Source organism: Montipora foliosa, chromosome 2, assembly GCF_036669935.1.
Source record: "Montipora foliosa isolate CH-2021 chromosome 2, ASM3666993v2, whole genome shotgun sequence".
NCBI lineage: Eukaryota > Metazoa > Cnidaria > Anthozoa > Scleractinia > Acroporidae > Montipora > Montipora foliosa.
In genome coordinates, this window is record NC_090870.1 from 18674991 (window position 1) to 18696621 (window position 21631).

Genomic DNA, 21631 nt, shown 5'->3' on the forward strand with positions numbered 1-21631 from the left:
CAAGCAAATTTCTATGATTAGGGGTGGGATCACTTTTGAGAACATGTATTGAAACACTTGTGGACCTGTCATTAATTCTAAGACCTAGGGTTACCACGACAGCGTGCCGGATAAAAATAATCTCTTTAAATGCAACAACATGTTAATTCGACTAGTTCACCATATAATTGTAAATTATTATCGTCAGTCGTTTAACTTACAAGACAGTTTGGAACTAACATAGTTAGCGAGGCGTTAAAAATCAACAAAAAAGATGGAATTTATCGGAATGATGAGCAGAGAATTTTATTGTATCTATAAAGTATTTCGCGTCATTGTCAATTTGAAAAAATATATGCGACGTTCTGTACTCAAATGAACGGCGCATGCGTATTCTCAGAGCAATACCAGTTTGTGCTCTATTGAGCGAATATCCTAGGTCTCTTTGAAAATCTTTTTGTCCATATTACAGCTAAAAAAATCAAATAAGAGAATCACTTTGACTCGAGAGAGGAACAAATCATGGCTATCCTTTTAATGCTTTTAAGTTTTCTAATTTCCGTATGCAGTTTTTAGGAGGCCACCAAATGGTCTTTAATAAATACCTAATACCTATATAGTCTAGTGACGACGAAACAAAAAAGCCAGAAAAGCCGACAGTGTCATTAAGTTACTGTCATTTCGTTCCAATTTGCAAGTGCCAGAAATCAGCACTGTAAGACAAATGAGTGCCAATTAGGCTGACAATCTTGATGTCACTTTAAGTCAGTTTGTTATTGGGATATGTTATTTCGACACCTTCGGAAGTGGTAGGAATCAGCATCGAAAACAGCTACTCGTGGCATTCGCCATTGTCAAGAAAAAGCCAATTCGCCTGACAAAAGTTTGTTAAACTAAATTGCAAAACAAAAATCGGCTACATGGGCTTACCATTTATGAAAGTGTTATGCGAGACTGACTGTAATACGTGTACTTTTAAAATTGACATTCACAACACGTGTTTAGTTGAGTAGGAAGTGTCCCAAAAGGTCAAAAACTCTTACAGAAATTGTTTCGTGTCCTTCCCTTCACTGAGATGCTTTTAAACTGAGTTATAAAGGCTCTAGTTGGAATCTTTGTGATTCTTAGATAAGTGAAATGATAGAATTTATGCATCATGGCTGCAGACTTTTTTAATAGCGATCTGACCCATGACCTCTCGTCCTAACTACCGCGCTACATGCAGCGGTCTAATTGGGGCTAACCGATCAAACTAGGTTGAAGTTAGTATCGTACTGCCATACTGCGACCACTGTATTGTCAAGTTGTAGCATATTTGCAATGAGAGTGGATGAGATCGTATGTAACTTCTTCTTGCCATCCTTTTCCACCAACGGATAGCGAACTTCCTTTGAAGGTAAATACGAAGTTGCATTATCTCAAGGAAGGTTATCAGTGACACCCTTAAAGTAAATATATTGGTTTTGTACTTATCCTTTCCCTTTTTAATTAAGGGATTTTGGGTTGGGCACGAAGACGCATCGAGGACACCGAAGTGGACTAGATCGGCAAAAATGGTGCAGACGACGACGAACTATGAACTTACCTTTTCTTCCATGTGAAGAGAAAACATGAAGCACCGAGAGAGTAATAATCGTATTAAGCCTTAATAAATTCTTAACGTTTATGGTTATTGAAACTTTAACCACTAAACTGCGGTTAGAGAAAGGTGAAAATTTTGATCATCGCAGAAAAATATGACGCTACCAAGGCAACAACTAAAAGGAAAACCTGAAACAAGACTTGAACCCCTGGCCATCTTATTGGAAGCATTTTTTTGTTAAAATATCCACATGGAAGTAACCTGTTTCTCGACTGAGATAAGTGGGACGTGAATGACAAAAAATTTCTCTTATAAATATGAAGGTTTTTCATTAAATATTCAAAAGAAGTCTCAGAACGGCAAGTAAAAAATGACCTTGCGTGTACCAGCTATGACATGAAAGTTGGTTATCGCCAAAGTATAAACAAAAGACAGTTTGCTCTACAAATATTAAGGCACTTGTGATGCCTGCTGCTGTCACTTAATGGGTAAATGTTTGAGTCGCACAAACGAACTGGGCATTAACTTGCTAATATCATAGCACATCTCGTCGCGCCCGTCTAAGACGGCGTGTGATGTTTAACACATTAAAAGGGCGTTGACGCTGGTGTTCTGAATTCATCGACATGGTAACTTGCCTCCACCGACCATAGACCGATTTTTGGCCGTCCATATTCTGTTTTCCTCCTCATTCATTCCGCGTTTCTCACGGCACGGGGTTAACTTATTCGGTAAGTGCACGACGTTTCTTGTAATAGGTCAGTACTTCTGTCCATGGTGACTTCAACATCTGTTTCCACGGCCTCCCTTTGATGCGTGAGGCTATATCATCACATGCCAGAATAAAGGAACACTAATTAGAGCCGCATGGGGACAGAAGTTAAGAGGCGCACTATCGGTTGGCATTTTTACCAGTTTTAATCACTTCGTGGTTTCATCGAGGCTACGGTGGCCATGTCCGTGCCTCTCTCCCCAATATGCAAGTTTTGTAATTCGATTGTATCTAGATATTTCAGTTGTGTGCACCTTTTCGTGATCGTTTGAGGCACAAACATTGTCTTAGTTCAAAATAAGGAAAAGGCTGGGTAACGTTAGGTTAGCTTTTTTGCAGCAAATCGAAAAAGTATTAATTATTTGCCTCTTACGGACAGTAGATTACTTGGAGGGATTTACTCAGGTTCTGGCAATAGTTGTCTTGCTCTTGCTATAATGATGGGAATGAAATTGTCGAAATGGAGCACTGACTGAATCTCGCAATATGATTCAGGAATACATGTGATCGAAAAAAAAGTCGGAAGTTCTTCCGCAAGAATCGAACGTAGGACCTTCAGATTACTAGTATATTAAATGATAGGAGCCCAGTCGAAGATAAGCCATTAAAGTAGTAAGTTCAGGGGACGCTTTTCCTGTTATGTTGCTAAGTTTAGTTGCTTTAATTTCCCAATAAGTTTTCTCGTGAACACGTCTAAACACTGCATGTTCATTCAAATTTTCAGATTCCAGGTCAGTTTCTACGAATCGTAAAGTTCGGTGAGAAATATTTTGCAGTCTTTCTTGTCTCAACGGAAACTGAAATAAATATAATTCAGAAACGGGAGAACGCGATCGATTTTTATTCCTGAAATATTTGGTTTATGAATTCTTGAAAGGCAAAATGACATGCAATATATCATTTTTTTTTTAAAGTGTTCGCCTTAGCAGCAAGCATTAAGCTGTTTTAACCTCAGCCACTTAGTTTTACTCCAAGGTATTTTCAGGCAACGATTGTCTCACTCTTTCGTTTGCAGTACCTTTCTGCATCAATTCTTCTTTCTGCATCAATTCTTTCTCTGGGATATCTTTCGTGTGGTGTTGTCGATCCTAAGACCAAATGTCACTTAGAGGCCAGATGAAAGGTGCTTACCTCTCGCACAATATCTGTAGAAAATGTTCAGCCAAATCGTCCATGGTCAATGTTTTGAAATCATCCACCGTATGAATTGAGGTCCATTTTCAATAACGCGAGCTTCTCAGGAAAACTATATGTAGTGAAACTTCTCCCCAATCAACAACAACTTTATTCGTACTCAACAATTCCTAAGTGATGATATAAGAAAGAAATTGTATGAAACAGACAGAGAGTACAGAGTGCATGTAATAACCACAGAGGGCCAAAAAGATAGGGCAGCCATACTTAAGTGATAAGTGAGGGTCAGTTACCACACGCGCACATACAGCTATACACAAAACAGAGGAAGCAACGAAAAGAATAACAGCAAATGAGCAATTGATTGATTGATTTATGTATTTGTTCATTTATTTATTTATTTATTTATTTATTTAATATTAAAAGATATGTTTAAAAGAAAAAGCATGTAAGGGAATATAAATAATTACGAATAAAGTTATTAAAATAATAATTAATGTGGATGTCTCTGCGGTTACGGCAAGGATGACTAAAGAAGCCAAGTGGCTCATGAACACTAAGCTAAGGATGCCAGGAGTAAACAAAGGAAAGATGGATATATGTTGATAGATTATGCTATCAGTATTTTTCGATTAAAGGTGACTGTAGCTTCTCCTTAAAACTCTTACAGGGAGGAGCCCAATCTCGTCGCTTATATTGTTCTAGAACTTTAGCTCAGTCATTGGAACCTTAAACTGAATGTTCCATGATTTGTTCTGGCTTTTGGAATAGCATAAGTTATCCTGCAGAGCAGCATAGTGTTATAGCTATCTATATTCCGAACAGCATCAAGATGGGATCAAAGACTGAAGGTAGAAGTCGGTTGTGGATCTTATACGTAAGCTCTGCAAGTTAAAAGGTATTGACATCAGACAGCATGATAGCATTCAAGTCATGAAATAAAGGACTTGAGTGTTCAGTGAAACTGGAAAAATTAATTATTGTTATAGTTTTCGCCTGTAATTTAAATAATAATATCACCCCAATAATAATAATAATAATAATAATAATAATAATAATAATAATAATAATTATAAAGTGAAAGGTAGTGATTGTGTGTCAATGAGTAAGTGAGTGGAAAAGGTTAGCCCAGAAAGAATATAAAAGACATGATAATGTGGCGAGGATTACACAATGGAGTTTGTGTGAGTTACACCAGCATCACTTTTGTTCTCTCTCTTCTTGTTCTTCATTGCCCTGTTGCAGGTCTACACCATTCCTTTTTCTTACTGTAACATCAAGATCTTTACCTCCGGCTCTCTTTTAAAACGTGATGCATTGTCTCTGAGCTTTTGCATGCTAGCACTTGCGTATTCTGGGTACTCAAAATCCCATCTTTCTTTTACTCTTTTCATGAATCCTCGGCCTTTTTCTAGTTCTTCTCCATCAATTTGATTTTCATTTCTGTAGTCCATTCAGTGTTTCTTTGTACTTCTCTACTTTGAGTCCCAGTCTCTTCTCCCACTCACCATCCTTCCTTTACAAAACGCCTTCCATTATCAACTAAATTTTGTGCTGTTCTCTTCTTTTCTGGAAATTCATGGTCCCATCGATCTTTTATCCTTTCCATGAAGTTTTTACCTTTCTGTCCTTCTTCCCTGTTGATTTGCACTAGTTTTTGTTTCTCTTCATTTGCCCATTCTCGATTGTTCATGGTATGAACTCTGTTGTGTTTTATACGGCATGCTTCATTTTCAGCACTAACTTTCCGCTGTGCTTCTGTTTCATTAACATCGCCGTGTTCTGGTTCCGGGTGAAATAGATTTTGATCCATATCTCCCATCTAAGTTTATATTTATGCAAGGGACATAAGTCCATCCAGAGTTGCCCAGCTCTCTGGGTAAGGCTAATATTGATAGGTAATGCCACTTCCCATCAGGTTCCGCTAACGACCACATAACTCGTTGGTCAATCCATTCTTCCGAAATGTAAAATCCCTGGCACGGTACCTTAGATTTCGTGAGCTACATAACATTGTGTGTGTCTACAACTAGATTAGCTGCTTTCACCACAGTTAAGAAGACCAATCTACCACTACCCGCTAGTCTCGGAGGTTTTATATCAGAGTTTTCCTTCTCCTAGACGAGCTGCCTTCACCCAAGCAGTGAATTATACACTGAATGATTTCACAATCACTCTACTTAAGTACAATACACATTTAGCATCATTTTTATGATAAATAGTTCTATTGATGCTTCTATAAGGCATTCGTATTACTTCAATTTAGCCAGGAATTTGCGTCTATGACAATAAGAAACATGTCCAAAGTTCTTGATTCACAATCAACGTGAATTCGTTGCCAGGGGCCTGCAGACTACGGCAGTGAGGGCAACGTTAGGTTGTCATGGGTACGTTGGCAGCCTGTGTCTCCCTTAAGTATTTGTTCGATTAATTTGTCCAACCCTGACTACCACCCTGACTTACGTTTTGCCCAGGCAAGTTTTTGTCTTAGCAAATCCAAAGTGTATGGCCATTGTAAAACTAATTGATTATTTGTGCTTGGTATTTTTGTAGTTTATCACCTATGAACGGTAAATTACGCAGCCGTTTTGCGAGATAAGTTCGTTCTTGTTTTACTAAAAGAAGACTGTATTTCCTGCACAAAGTAAGCTTTTAGTCAGCCTTACTTTGCATGACTTTTCTTCCATCCGTGACAATCAAAAAACTATCTGCTGCGTCAATTGCTTGCAGACCGTTACCTTAAAAAGATGGTAACAACCAAAGTTGTTGGCATTTTCTTATAGGGTAGTGTTCTCTCTCCTTTAAATGAATGCCATTGTTTACCACTGGGAATACGTTGTCTTTGATCTAGAAAATTCAATATCATTTGACAGTCAGCTGTCTCATGTGGATTCCTTAAGTCCCTGTTCTTGGCCCATTTTTATTTGCTTTTCTTTAAAATGATTTAGAAAGCCAATCAAGCGTTCATCTGTGTGAAATAGGTTGGAGGTTGAAGGTTGAACGCTAGGGTTGCAGGTCATTGTTTCACCATAGCTGAAACAACTCAAACCTTTACTAATGCTAACATTAGGCCTCAAAAATAATGTTTAAGCTTAAGGTTTGCATTTTTGTAAAAGTTTGGGATGTTTCAGTTATGGTAAAACAATCACCTGTAACCTGCAGCCTGCACTTATCACCCTCCGTAAATAGGTCGCCAGTTTAAGGGGTTTGTATTTCCCATCCGTCCATGATAATGTAGGGACTGAAAACGAGGAGACTGGGACGACCATTGCACATTATATTTAAAACGACGGACAAAACGAATGCAATATGACAAGTGATAATTTTGAAATCCTATCGGTGCAACACCTAAATGGTCTCGCTTGGAAGAACCCAAGGAAAAATTTGCCCAGAAATATGAACAATTATATATAATATATAATAATTGTGTAAGTTCGAGTGGGGAAATAACAACAACTAACTGCCTCATTTACCTTTGGATCACCAACCTATTCCCTTTGTAAGGCGATTCACAGTGATTTCTGGACAAGTATTAATTAGTAGTGTATGATAGGAACAGAAATCGCTACAACAAAGGAAATGAGTGAAAATGTGTTCAGACGGGAATTGAACCCGGGTCTCCTGGTTACCGGTCAGATGCCTTACTACTGTAGGCCACAGAACCAACCCGCTTTTCAGCCGAATTGGAAGGACCTTTATATGGCAAGCTCTGAGGAGAATCGCACATTTTCTGCAGTGAGGATCGCGTCACTACGCTCAAGTTGATGAGCGATTCGCAGTAAATTTCCCCCTTTATATGAAATAATTGTGTAAGTTTGAGCGGGGAAATAACAAGAACTAACTACCTCATTTACTTATTTAGTTAGTTAAATATTCTTATACAGAAAGAGAGGCTTTCCATGAATAGCTCTTAAAACTCTCATTCCCAAAATCCCAACTGGCGTGGCGTTGCCGTTTTTTCTTTGAAATGTTGCTTCTTGATTTTTTAATTTCAGCTGTTTTTTGGCAAACTTGTTGGATTACATGAGCCTTTATAGTTGATTTCTTGCGTCGTTCAAAGAAACACCTTCCACATGCCCACCATAAGTCGTTGTCAGAAGACTTGTGCCCAGTCGATCTTCGACGAGGACTGTCAGCCAGGTTGGAATCAATATCACTTCCCACCAACTTGAGTAAACCCGGTAGATCGGGTTGCTCATCAACGTGGTGAATCCTTTCCATACGATCGTAATACCTTATGACCTTTAAAACCGAAAGAAAACGGTACATAAGGGTCAATGAGAAGAAACACTTGGTATCCCAGATGAAAAATATTCTTTTTCTAAGTGGTAAAAAAGTACAAACTTCAGTGTTGTGTTCAAAGCTCAGTCTCGGTCTTTTCTGTCATTGCTGAATTGAATGTGTTCTAGTTTCGATTTCAATCAGTTCAAAGTAGTTGAAAGGAGCCTTAAAGTGCCCCTAACCCCAAAATATTTTTTTCGCTAAAATGAATCTTTGCATCTGTTCGAAACACATTGCAGCCTTTTTTCCTTTTCTAACAAATCCTGCCTTTTTATAGGCTTCAAAACGTGTGCGAAAAACCAAGCATCTTTTGTTCACGATCGAGTCAGAAGGGGAGTGGGTCTATTCCTGATTTGACATCACAAACTGATTTACATTGCATTAATTACCTCTTTGTAAACATGCATGCAAAGTAGACTGCGACGTCAAATGAGGAAGTGACCCACTTCCCTTCTGACTCGGTCGTGAACAAAAGATGCTTGGTTTTTCGCAACTTTTGAAGCCTATAAAAAGGCAGGATTTTTTAGAAAATGGAAAATATGGCCGCAATGCGTTTCGAACAGGTGCAAACATTCATTTTAGCGAAAAAAGTTCTTTTTAGGATAGCGACAGGACTGAGTGCAAGGCATGAAGCTACGGAAATCTCAGCATTAATATAAAATACCAAAGATCAGTCTTGAAAATCGAACATTTGCTGAATAAAACAATTATCTTCCAAATCATGTCCTCCAATTTTAGTTGCGAGTAATTTCGTATTCCCAGGAATGCACGTAGCTGTTCCTATCCGTTTAAGTCTGAGCATTTTCTACATATTTCTCCAAATGAAGTAAGCGTACGTAAGGGTTTACGGATATTAGCAAGGGTAAATGTAGCTGTTAATCTTTCTTTAAGGAGCAGAGTTAAGGGGACAATTTGTGAAGTTATTTGATGCAAGTGAAGTTGAAGTTGGAGAGAAAGTATAAAGGACACTTCGTAGCACTATCAAAATCGTCGTGCATCTAATGACCTCTAATTACTTGTATTTCTAGACATATCTGTAAATAATAATTCCAGATCCTTCTTACAGCCTTCGGATCTTCAGAAGAAATCAGAGTCCCGATACTTTCTTGCCCATTTTTATTGACTGTAATCATACACATGTATATCGTACACTTTTACATTTGGAAGCCACTTCTATATGGTATATATATTTATTACTTTTTAAGGATTAAACCACTGCAAAAACCGTGTACGATCAAAACTTGCTCTACGTTGGATCAAAATAGATCGTGACCACACCATAAAAAACTTTAAAATAGAAAATATCCTGCAAAGGTTGGTCAAAACAACGTGAACATAGGCGTTGTTGCTTGCAATATTTCGGCTGGCCAACACCAGCCTTCTTCAGGTTTATTGAATGGATAAATGCTAGTAACAAGATCTTTATATTTACCGGAAATGACATAATAGTACTGGACAAACCTTCAAAATCAAATCACATATTACTTGTGAAACCCCTAATGTAATTTACATGATTCAGTGCACTAAATGTAATCTTCAGTACATCGGAGAGACCAAACGTCGTCTTAAAGACCGCTTTAATGAACATAGGCGACCTATTATAAGCCCCTTTTGTAGTTATACCCCCACTGCGGTTTCACGACACTTCCTGACCAGTGGTCACGCGGAGGATCACATGATCCTTATACCGCTCGAACAACTACACACTAGTCGTGACTCCATCAGAAAGGCTCGTGAGGCATTCCTCATACACAGAGGAAAAACACTGGAGCCTGCAGGCCTTAACAGAAGAGATGAAATGTAATTTAGTTTAGCTACCTTTTAATTTTCTTTTGTTTTTTTCATCTTGTTATCATGTATTATTCTCTCTCCTCTTTTTTATGCATTTCCGTTTTTATAACACATCACGTAGCATTTTTATGTCATTTCCGGTAAATATAAAGATCTTGTTACTAGCATTTATCCATTCAATAAACCTGAAGAAGGCTGGTGTTGGCCAGCAGAAATATTGCAAGCAACAACGCCTATGTTCACGTTGTCTTGACCAACCTTTGCAGGATATTTTCCATATTTATTACACATAACATGAGAATTTCATTCCACGAAGCTCATTTGTACAAATCTATACGCTTTATTTTCACATGTGGAAAAGGCTTATACAGCCAATCAGAATGGCGTACAGCTATTTCACATGTGGAAGTATAACCAATCAACGATAGCGTAAAGGCGTTTCCATGCCAATCACTCGTGCATCTCGTGCATCTCGTGCAAATCGTACTTTGTTCTTGAATTAAATTAAATTTGCATTTGGTTCTATTGTTAGTGAGTTTTTGCTTCTAATTTGCGTTTAGAAAACTATTTTAATGAAAATTCTCGTCGTATGTGTAATAAACAGTTCACGACATAGAAAGTGCTTTGTACATGGTTTTATTCACTCGTTGTTTGTGTCAAAAACCCTCACTCGCTCGTTCCTCGCTCGTTCGGGTTTCAAACAACTCGTGAATAAAACCCCTTACACAGCACTTTCTATGACGTAAACTATATTTATTATATACATAATGAGATTTACCCACTGAAAAGGCGCGAAATAAATTCGGCTCACAAGCTGGTCTAAGAACTCAACAGCCAATCAAATGGCGCGTATCGCTTTTTCCACGTGTGAGGAAAACGATATGTCCAATCAGGGACAGGGACAGGTACATAATAAACACAATACCACACGTAAAGTGCTTTGTACAGTATTTAAGCACTCGTTGTTTTTGTACCAGAAATCTCACTTATTCACTGCGCTCACTCGTTCGATTTCTGATACGTCAACAACTCGTGCGTAAATACCGTACGCCCGCACTTCCATGAAGTATTCTATATATATATATACTTTTTATATAAATGCAACTTACCATTCGTTTATCCAACAAAGTGTCAGGTTGAAATGAAACCTTTCCTTTGGTAAATGGTTCAGATTTTGCCTCAAACAGTGGCTGGTGATCGTCTTTTACAAACAAGTTGAATCCCTTAAACTCTTCATTCAACACATAAGCACCATCTGGAAATTTGAAATGCATGAAGGATTGAGATTAGATTGGTATAAATACCCCCGTTAAAAAGGAAAATCAATGGCGTTTCAAAATATTTACTGGTGGGTTACGGAATTGCAATAATCCTCAGAAATGTACATCACAAATGCCTATCAGTATTTCTTTTGCCTGTTTGTCTTTGTCGTAATCGTTGCCGACATTTGTTTTCTCTCTGTAATGATAATGATAATGATTATAAAAAAGGCTTAAAGTTACTAACAATTTTAAGGACCAAAACGTTTTCGACCGTACGGTCATCATCAGTGGATAAAGATAATGATGATGATGATGATGATGATGGTAATGATAATAATAATTAACAATTATTCCATGAGCGCGCGTTGGATATGAGATGGTAAATAGCCAACGAGGCTCGTAGCGCCGAGTTGGCTATAACCACTCTCATATCCAACAAGCGCGAATGGAATAATTGTTTTATTAAATTCCTTAAACTCCAAAAGTTTAGAAGTACGAAATACGAGCGAAAAAAGCGAGAAAATCCTAGCGAAATCGAAAAACGTTGATGAAGATGCGATGTTGTGTACATGTAATACCTCGTGGTCAGACAGACGCAGGCTCATCACAAAAACATTTCTTACCTTTTCGTGTATCTCTAAGCTTCGAAAGTGATCCAAACTTTCCACAAAAACCTTTATCTTTTGCTTTATACCGAAAGAAATTTCGCTTTCTGGCGTAAACGTTTTTAGTTTAGCAACGCCAAGCGCAATCATTTACCATAAAAGGTCAAAGTAAGGTATATGAGCTGATAACCGAGATTGAGTGAACCAATCAGAGCACGAGAATTGCATTATCCGAGGTTGAGAATTTAATAATAGTGAATAACATTAAAAATAATAAGAAGAAAAAGGAGAAATATTATAACTACTTTTATTGCGCCAAGCCAAATCTGCTCTAAGTACTTTACAAAATTAAGAAAAAAGATTATAAAAAGCTAATCATCTCTAAGACAAAAAATTGCAAAAAAAAATTGTTGATAAGTTTAGATTTAAAAGATATCAAATTGACGTATGAACGAATGTCATCCATAAGTCGGGAGCAGGGACATCAAGAGCTCTGGACCCATATGACTTCAAATTAAAGCTGACCGGATCCAAGCGTAAAGTAGTAGACGAATGGAGGGTTCTAGACGCGGGCAAGAAGCAGGTTATCAGATCTTCGATGTAGATAGGGGATTCCAGTTTTACAACCTTGAAGTTAAGCCGAGAATAAATGTAATGGTATATGCATACGGCTATAAGTTCTTTAAGTAAACTGAGACCGCCGACCTAAAGTCAATTTTATCAATCAGTGGTTAAATACTATTCAACAGGTAAGGGTCATAAAGAGAAGCAAAATAAACCAAGATAAACAAACCTTTTTCGTTGTGACCCGGGCTTGAGAGCGTTCTGAATCTTACCCCATCGTCGTAATCACTTACTGAACGGCCATATGGACTCGTAATCTTGCGAACCAACCTTTGAACGTTGCTGCAGCCACCATCAGTGTCTATATATAAAGGAAACAATGGTTCTTGGTTGTCATACCAGATTGTAATAGTGAAGGCTTTGCTTGAGCGGTCATGTTTAACAAAATCTGCATGAGTATATTCCTCAGCAATGATTGGTAATATAACAACGATAAAACAGCAGTTTTGACAGTCATGTACTCACTGAACATTATTCTGACCTAGATTTGAAAAAGCTTTGAAAGTCATTGCGATACTGATATGTGGTACCTCAATGTGGTTAAAATATAGACCGCAATTAACTAGTATTCTGCTGTCAAAATCTTCTTCCGCAGGGAAGCACTCCGCTGCTCATTTATGCTCTATTACTGACTCTTGGAATCAATTAACTGAGAAGCAGTTTTATTTTGATGTAGAAGTCGCTAGCTGAGACTAAATTACAGTTTGCTGTTATGCATAGAGTTAATGTCTTCGCAATAGACTGAACTACTGACCTCCTTTATCCTTTGCATTGTAACCTGCTTTAGTTGTGACTCTAAAAGGCTTTGATGTCGCACTACCAGACAGTCCCAAACTGAAGTCAAGTACGATTATCAGCTCCCACTTATTTCTTTGCATGACGTCTGCTTTTTCGAGCCAGTAGACCAGGTCTTCGTCTTTCGTTTTGTACACTGACGCCAGATCAATGCTCACAACCCGGCGCAATAGTGAACACTGTAAGGTATTGATGTCCAGTTCAACGGGACCTACACAAGTAATTCACTCAACTTTTCAATATACAAACAACATATGTAAAAGCAACTCGCATTTAAATTAAGCACAGTTTAAAACAGAGACAAGCATAACAAACACATCAGAAATCAAAAGTACAGAGGTTTAAGTCCAATAGTATACTAAAGGTTCGTTTTACTTCCAGGATGGGATTTAATACTCTTATATGATAGCTTCCGAACATTTGCTTACTTTAAAGGAGATGATTTTACTTGATTACAGAGGTGTAGACAGTAAGTCTAAAATGATGTCATATAGTCAAGATATTAGTTACTTATTGCTCACTATATAATATGGTGTTTTCATTTATTGCAAATGCCGGTCAAGTTCACCGGCAGCGATTCCGAAAGAGAGCATTAGAAAACTTTTCCATGTAACCGGCTCTATATATTAAGTCAAAGCCAGACTCCAATTGTGAAAATATCGGGCGGCTGCCATCCAGTCAAAATTAACCATTTACTTAACTTTTAATCTCAGCTTTTTACATTTAGTTCCGATTTTAGACAGCTCATAATGAATTATCTACTGCCGGAATAATGTTATCTGAGGACAGACAAAATTTACTCCTGGTTTAGGCAGCTCAAAAGAAGATTTTGCAAGGAAAATGGTGGATAGCTGTGCAGATGCCTACCTATAGTATCGTGTGTCCTAATGGCAGCCTCTGGACACCTCTGAACAAAAGCCCGAACGCTGCTGATTTCATCAGATGCTTGCAGGACAACAGTTACCTCAGAGTTTTCCAAACGATACTCTAATCCTTGGAATTTTCCTAGCGTCTTTTTGTAGTAGACATCCTTTAAATCCAGTATCTGGACTTCCATTTCAACTTCATTGACTTTGTTTGGTAGAATGTTAGGGCTTTTGAAGATAGTGCCGATCTTTTCTGCAACGATGAAAGTAAACCGGTGATGATTTCAAATCGCAAATATATATTCTTTATAAACATAGCATTCATTGAACAAACAAGAACAAAACTATTAAAAGTGCAGGTTCTTCATATTCACGTTTTTACGAGCGGTGGCTTGCCAGTGTTAGCTTCCGTAGATTCTTTAGTAAACGAACAAATGGTAAAACTCAACTCCGGATATTTTTTCAGCGAAGTTTATAATCCTCAGTGTTAATCATAATCGTTGCAATTTTCCCAAATTTGATTGGTGCATTAACTGCTTTAATGTACACTAATTATTTGTGTAGGGTTGTAATCGGACAGCTGGCTGTAATCGGACAGTTACATCAGCCAATCAGATTCAATGCACTCAACTTAATCCATCAATCACAAAATTTATCACAATAACCATAGCAACAACCACCTACCCTACCAAACTGGGGATTTTCCAAAATGGACAAATTTGTAGAATTAGACAGTTAAAAAGAAATGAATTGGTTTTGTCCGAAATTGTAACCGTTATGATTAATTGGAGGACTTTATGTCGTCCAATTCGGTATGTAATCATACTCATGATTAAACAAATTGGACTCCCGTTACAGATCGAACTGGACTCGTCTCAGTCCTATTACCATTATTAATCATAAAAATTACAATTTCCTAGGCTGTGATTGGTTTAAAAAACTCCTATTTCTTCCACCACGGCAATTCACTTGCCAAGTTGTTATCGGACACTTTGTGATCGGATAGTTTAATAAGCCAATCACATTCAAAGTTGTAGTTTAAATCAACCAATCGCAACCTTGGTTTCAATCACCACAGCAACAGTGTACCCTTGAACAATGGCAATAGTTTAGAAGACAGTAGTGATTTTGTTTATCCTAGTGCACAAATGTTTATGCCAACAATCCAGACGAGTTCCTTCGTGGATATGTTGACAAGTTCAGATGAAGTTCAGCCCTCCACAACATCGTTTATCACTTCGCAACAACTGAAAAAGGAGGTAAACTTTCCACTGCACTGTATTTCCGCTCGTGAAAATCCTCCTTTTGTTCAACAAAACACAGGAACAATGGAAGTAGACCAAGCACGAAGGAAGCCGCAGCCTCCAAAAACACCGCTCGAGAAACCAAAACATGGATGGTAGTATGAGCAGAATGGTGAAAAGCCAGAAACATCTGACCCTGATTGTTTACAGCTTGAAGTGAGCTGTGGACTCAGCCGAAAACATTATACTTTGCAGGAAAAACTGCCCTGTTTAGCATTCTGGCTGATAAGTTGTTCGCATGCATGGTTGCGTTTTTGTAAAACCTTTATTGGATCTACAATGTTAGAACGTGTCGAATGCATTTTTGATGACATTTTTGTTGGAAGAATGTTTTGATTTCTTCAACATACAACAAATGTTGAAACGTGTAGCCGCCCTTTCAACATCCAAAATGGCGGAGGTGGACTAAAGTGACTAAAGTGACGCGTTTGCAACAATGTTAGATGCGTATCTAACATTGTTAGAAGCGTTCTTATAACACTGTTGGGTCGTGCCCTTCTGACAATGTTACAACGTGTGCTTAAAGACTTGTGTTTCTCGCATCACTTAGCAACCAGCCATCCATTACATTTTGATTGTAGTCCAGAGCGACATTAAACAACTTACGCCTCCTTTGTCAGTCTTTTAATGCAAATTTTCCTTTCCTTTCATAGCTTGACTCTTCTTCTTTTCTCGGAATTTTTATGATTAATTGGTAATAGGACTTCGTGTCGTCCAATTCGGTGTGTAATAACTCTCCTGATAATAACAATAACAATAATAATAATAATAATAATAATAATAATAATAATAATAATGATAATCGCTCTTTGGACACCCTTGTTGTTGAGAAAGAGAAAGAGAAGGCGGACAAATATCAGGATCTGAAATCGGAATTGAAGAGGATTTGGAGCTGCAGTGAAGTGATGGTTATTTTCATAGAAGCTTTGGGTACAATCTCAAAGAATTTCAACCATTGGTTAGCTCAGACCAACCATAATCTGAACTTTGGAACCCTGCAAAAGGCCTGGCTGCCTTGTAGGAACGGCTAGGATTTTGAGATATGCACTGAACATGTAAGGTTGCGGGTTGCAACTTGATCCTCAGTTCAACATTACCAGCTTTCAGTTTAAAATCAGTTTAGCTGTGAGATGACAAATAATAATACTAACGATAATTGTCACGCTAATCGCCGTCACAAGTACAGCAACGACGCAGCTCAACAAGAGCGAACCGGAGGCATACTATGGCGCCTCTGGCTGCCGCTACGCGGTCCATGCGTGACCTTGGAGCACAACCTACAGCCAGCTGGAATCAGCTGTATGCTGGTTTTTTGCTGAGAGGGGAAAACAGGAGGATCTGGAGAAAAACGCTCGGAGCAGAGTAGGGAACTAACACAAATTCAACCAACTTATGGCGTTGGATCCGGGAATCGAACCTGGACCACATTGGTGGGAGGCAAGTGCTCTCATCACTGTGCCGACCCTGCTCCCCGATAACCAAATCGGACTCCCGATGCGCGGTCGTCCAATTTCGTTATCACTCGTATGATTACAGACGGAATTAGACTCCACTTATGATCAGTCCTATTACCATTACGTATGTATAAGTTAATCCGGTATAATTTATTTTGCGTTTTAAGTTGACCTGGTAATATTTTATTTTGACTTATTTTAACAGCAACTTATTCGGCTCCAAAACAGAGCACAGATAATTCTCTCTTACCTGGACTAAAAGCTGGATCATTCATGAAATCCAAAGATTGCAAACTCAAAATGGTGGGACTGTAAGGTTCATATTCCAGTTCGGATCGAATTAACTCGTCAATGTCGTTTAGCTTTTCCTCCAACAAAGCGTCCATCTGAAAATTAGTGTTCATCTTGAAGTTAGTGGCGTGATGTGATATCGTCTACGGGTGTTAAGCTACTGACACCTTTTTGTCTTCCGGACATAAAGTAATCATCAACCGCAGAGGCTAGGGATCATCTGATACGCAAGACGCGCCGACACGCCGCGAGGAAGTTATAGCAATGAATGCACGGTCCCATTAACCCTTGTCAAAGGAATCTGATCGCCCATTTTATCCGAATTGCAGTGTTACACTGAAAAAATAACTTCTAGAATAAGCGCAATGTGTGATTGCCTATAGGGAAGATATCGTTGACGTCGCCTATTGTCATTAATGTGCCAACCTGAGCGTCATTGGTGCCGAAACAAAGGGTCTTCTGTTCCTGTGGTTGGCAAATTTGAATTGCAAAATCTGATATCTTCCCTATGTTACTCTGCAAAGAAGCTTTACGGCGCGAGCAACAGTTCTGGTCATGCGAAAATATACAACAACAACAACAAACTGTAATTACTTGATATTAAACTGGACGGGCCAAGGGCGGGTTAATTTAAAGGCAGCTTAAAAGCTGATGTGGACCCTCTTATTGCAAACGTTTCATTGAAATATAATTGCTGTAAACTGCCAGAAAGTGAAAAGTTGTTTGAACCTAATATAAAACTGAATCTATACGCAAGTAGGTTCGAATTCTCCATATTAATATCACTTTTTTGTAAATAAGGTTCTCTTCCATTCTTCATTCTTCTCGCTGAGAATCGATTAAGGACGTTTAATTTTTATTTTGCTCATTTGTATTTTAAATGAAATCATGGAACTAAATGTAAATGAACCTAATTAAGGACAGCTTTGGCGTGATACATCTTATCTTACTTATAATCGTTCAAAAATAACTTCATCAAAGTCATCAGGTGAAACAAAGAGTCTGATGTAAATTTAAGAACATCTTTTAAGATCTTTTAAAACAACGTTTTAAGCCTCACATGGCAAAAATATGTAAGAACTTTCAGTCTCAGCTCCAAAATTAGACGTTCTTATTAAAAAAAACAGTTAATTGCTTATAAGCTTTCCTCGAAGGCGATACGGTACATTAATTCGCTATTTCATAATTTTACATCTTAGTACAAAAAAAGAGTCTTCTAACGGAGGAATGAATACTAATGAATGCGCTCATTTTTGGAACAAGCATAGTTAAGTTTCCAAAGTAGCTGAACGGGGAAGTGTTCATCGATCAATAATTGCGAGTTGCGAAATCATTTAGTCATCGACCTTTTTAATAAATCATGGTTAATGTGACTGTGTTGTGAATTAATATTTTCGGTCAAGAAAGTACTGAGCCGTAGCTCAGTGATTTGCCATCTGTGCATGATAATTGAAGGGCGGACTGAAAGCGAAAAGACTGGGACGATCAGTGCACCTTAAATTTTAAAATGGCAGTATTTTGCCTCCACTACTCAACCGGACACTCAAGCTAAGTGATATATGGGCGCGTTGGCCAGCCAGGCCACCGTGCACGTAGTTTATTAAGCATTATAATAAAGTTTCTATATAACGCGCGCTCTCATTGGTTTAAACAGCGTGCTTTATGAGAGTACAAAGCACGGAACAAACGAAAGCCCACGCCATCATTCGCAGAAATGGCAGATGAATTTCCGAATTTTACCTTGGGTATTATTGAAGCTGTCAGTTAAAGGCTTGCTCAGATATTCTGTCAAGTGCTTTGGATGGAAGACCTCAACCGTCGCCCGGTCCAGCAGTTCTTTCAAGCTCAGAAAGTCCTCACGCTGGAGTTCTTCATTTACAAAATTCCCAACAGGTTTTCAGATTCCAGCCGCAAGCAATGAAGAGTTTGTTTTCCAGTTGTCATGTCGGAAACGTGCAGGTTTTCATGGGCAACAATTCGGCCGGTTTTCACTGAACTTAATCATTTAGATCCTCTTTTTTGCTGTTTTTTACGGACTGAAACCGAACATTGAGGCACTTTTTTTTCCATAAATTCTAATTTTGTGTGATTTTCCAGTTGATTGATGTTTTGACAAGCCTTTGTTTCATTAACCAATCAAATAATCTTAAACATTCTTACAAGCGCGCTGATTGGTCCAAAGTAGCGTGCTTTATCAGAGTATAAAGCACTGTGCTGACGACATCTCAGTTCACCACAAGCAGCGCGCGCTTTGAAAATAAAGTAGAATTTTTGAAGAAAATTACTTGTTTTTTATCATAAAACAAATAAAGAAGCCTTGACTGTGCTCTGTTCTGTTGTAAAGCACTTAGGAAGCGGCTAGAGCACTCAAGAAGTAGGGAGAAACACTCGCCTATCGGCTCGTGTTTCCCCCTACACTTCTTTCGTGCTCTAGCCGTTTCCTGCGTGCTTTACAACAGAACAGAGCACAGTCAAGGCTTCTTTATTTGTTAATTGGAATAGTACAAAAATATTGATACATCAATTCTAAAATAAAGAGAAATGCGATGTACCAGATCCGGACACGAAAACCCCTAAAAAACCAGCAGGTGGAAAAAAGCGGGGAACGTGTATCCACGACCAAGGCAGTGTTGCGACCCTCGGGGTTCTAGGGTACTGTACTTGAAAGACACTATTTCACAGCAACATAAATTAAGTAAATAAATAAATAAATAAGGGATATCTGTTCATTAGGAACAAAGATCGAAGAACAAACAGTTTTTGCCTGAATTCTGAAAAGTAACAGATAGCGGAATAAATATAAACGTGGCACAAAAAGTTCAGCAAAAAATCAAGACAAAGGAAATCAAAAATCGCGTATTAAACACGTGTGGACTATTGGAATGCTGAGGTATTGGTCTTGAAAGAGAAAGGTGAGGGAATTTTACGCAATGGAAGACTGAAACAAAAACTCAATGACGCAAATAAAATGAGACACACAGTAGAGTTGGAAAACTAAAAGATCTACAAAGTCTCTCTGTAACTTTCACAGCAACAACGATAAATGAAAAATTCATAAGCATATCGAGAGACTAAGGCCACTGATAGTGCGATTTGGTTACAGAGAGAAAAGGATACACGGCTCTCCAGTGGCCTGATTTGGCACACGGAAAGCAAACGCCGGGCCTGTCTAGTGTCTTCGACCAAACTTTTCTTGGCTTTAACAAAATCGGTGCATTCCAACGCAATAGCAGGATCATCTACCACTTCTCAAATTGATTTGCCGGCAATAAATTGATCTCGTTGATCGACCTTTTAAAGAATCATGGCGGTTCATTTCTCTTGAACCTCTCAATTCCTCTCAAATTTTCAGCTCCAAAGTAGAAGTAGAAACGATAGCACTAAACTGAGCGAGAAAACTCTCAGTGGCTTTGGCAAACGAACTCCTTGACTTCGGCATCATCCATATGGAGAACGAAACAGGACTTGTGCACGCGGCGCAGGCTGACTAGCCTTTAGGTAGCTACATAATTCCGGAATTTTATTTGGAATTTGAGACATTAAAAAGAATTTTAGAACGCTCGGGAATTTTAGAAAATAAATTGACAATTTCGAGAACTTTAGAGCAATTTGAACTTTCACCTGACATGTTGGAAACTTTTCACAGGCAAAAACGTGGACAAAACTTGTTTTTTTGTATTATTCCAACCTACCAGGAGAGGGGTCAGTCCGTTCATATCCATTCCTTATCAGCGGTTATTCACCAAAAGGGGTCCTACAGTACATGTAAGCAGCGTTTCGGAATTGGGATCTTTGCTTGATAGCAAATATGGCAGACTTTGTGCTATATATAAGAAGCGAAATTTATAAGAATTTTCGGGAATTTTATAGAGTTTTTGGAGAATTTTAGACATTTCTAAAAGAATTTTAGAGCTTTTGTTTGGGAAATTCCGGAAAGAATTTTAGACAATTTTTCGGGAATTATGTAGCTAAGCCTAAGGCTGACCGTAGAATACCTCACTCGCTAAACGATCGCCAAATACAAAACCACAATCACGTGGCACTCCAAGCGCCTCCTGCTCACAACCAGGCCTCTGCTACGTGACGGCAAAATATCAATTTATGCTAATCAGGATTATCACAAATTACATTTTGTGTGACGTTTCCACTTCGGCCGGATCAACACTCAGAGTCTTAAAATAACTGAGGAGAAAGTGCTGCCTTTTAATTACACCCGCAAATGGTTAGACTTTGAAGTACTCTCGGATAAGGACTATACACCGTAGGTTCCGTCTTACAATCCTTCACTGTTCACAATCCAGTGGAACGAAAAAGAACCCACACACTATTCGTAAAGAGTAGGGCATGCCGGGCCGGGAACTCCCGGTGTTGTGGTGAGATCGCTAATGGACTCATAGCGGCTGCAACTGGTGCCTGTTTAAATGCTGATGTCAGATCTCATCCATAGCTATAGATCACTTGCTTGTAAAGTGCATTTGAATATGTAAATGGTAAATACGTCATATAAATTATCCCACACACGATTTGCAAAAAGTAAATATAAACCAAAGATTTAGTATCGCCAGTGTTTTACGGCAAAGTTGTGCGTGCGACGGGATAGGAGTAGCGCCCACCTCTGCGGTAAGTTACGGTAGAAGCTAAAGAAAAAGGAGCCTTCGGGCTACCAGACTTCGGGTTATGTCCAGACTGAAATGCAACTTATTAGATGCTAGCCCGGTCTTGATATCCAACAAGGACTGTCCCCGGATTTTGAGTCAAAGCATTCCTACCTATTTGTAACAATAAAGGTAAGGGTTAATTTTAGGTCAGGGTAAATGTATCGGTTTATCTTTACTTAAGGAGTAGCATTTGGGGATACTTTGTGACATTAATTGTGGGAATTCCGAGAGAT

At 38.5% G+C, this 21631-nt stretch overlaps 1 protein-coding gene across 1 annotated transcript; it reads right to left on the reverse strand.

The window, feature by feature from the left end:
- Positions 1 to 7260: 7260 nt before the first annotated feature.
- Positions 7261 to 17009, reverse strand: LOC137990354 (uncharacterized). Its single transcript, XM_068835673.1, has 6 exons — positions 16700 to 17009; positions 13693 to 13944; positions 12785 to 13036; positions 12200 to 12331; positions 10649 to 10794; positions 7261 to 7709 (listed from the first exon to the last, which is right to left on the reverse strand). The coding sequence occupies exons 1-6, from the start codon at positions 16851 to 16853 to the stop codon at positions 7344 to 7346; spliced, it is 1302 nt and encodes a 433-aa protein (XP_068691774.1). The 5' UTR covers positions 16854 to 17009; the 3' UTR covers positions 7261 to 7343.
- Between the last annotated feature and the right edge of the window lie 4622 nt (positions 17010 to 21631).

Excerpts from the sequence above, each read along its gene's own strand:
- LOC137990354 (XM_068835673.1), bottom strand. The coding sequence starts at position 16,853 with ATGAACACTAATTTTCAGATGGACGCTTTGTTGGAGGAAAAGCTAAAC. Across the intron at positions 13,037-13,692 it reads TAGGACACACGATACTATAG|GTCCCGTTGAACTGGACATC; the intron begins GTAGGCATCTGC and ends TTACTTGTGTAG. Across the intron at positions 10,795-12,199 it reads CCCGGGTCACAACGAAAAAG|ATGGTGCTTATGTGTTGAAT; the intron begins GTTTGTTTATCT and ends TCAAATTTCCAG.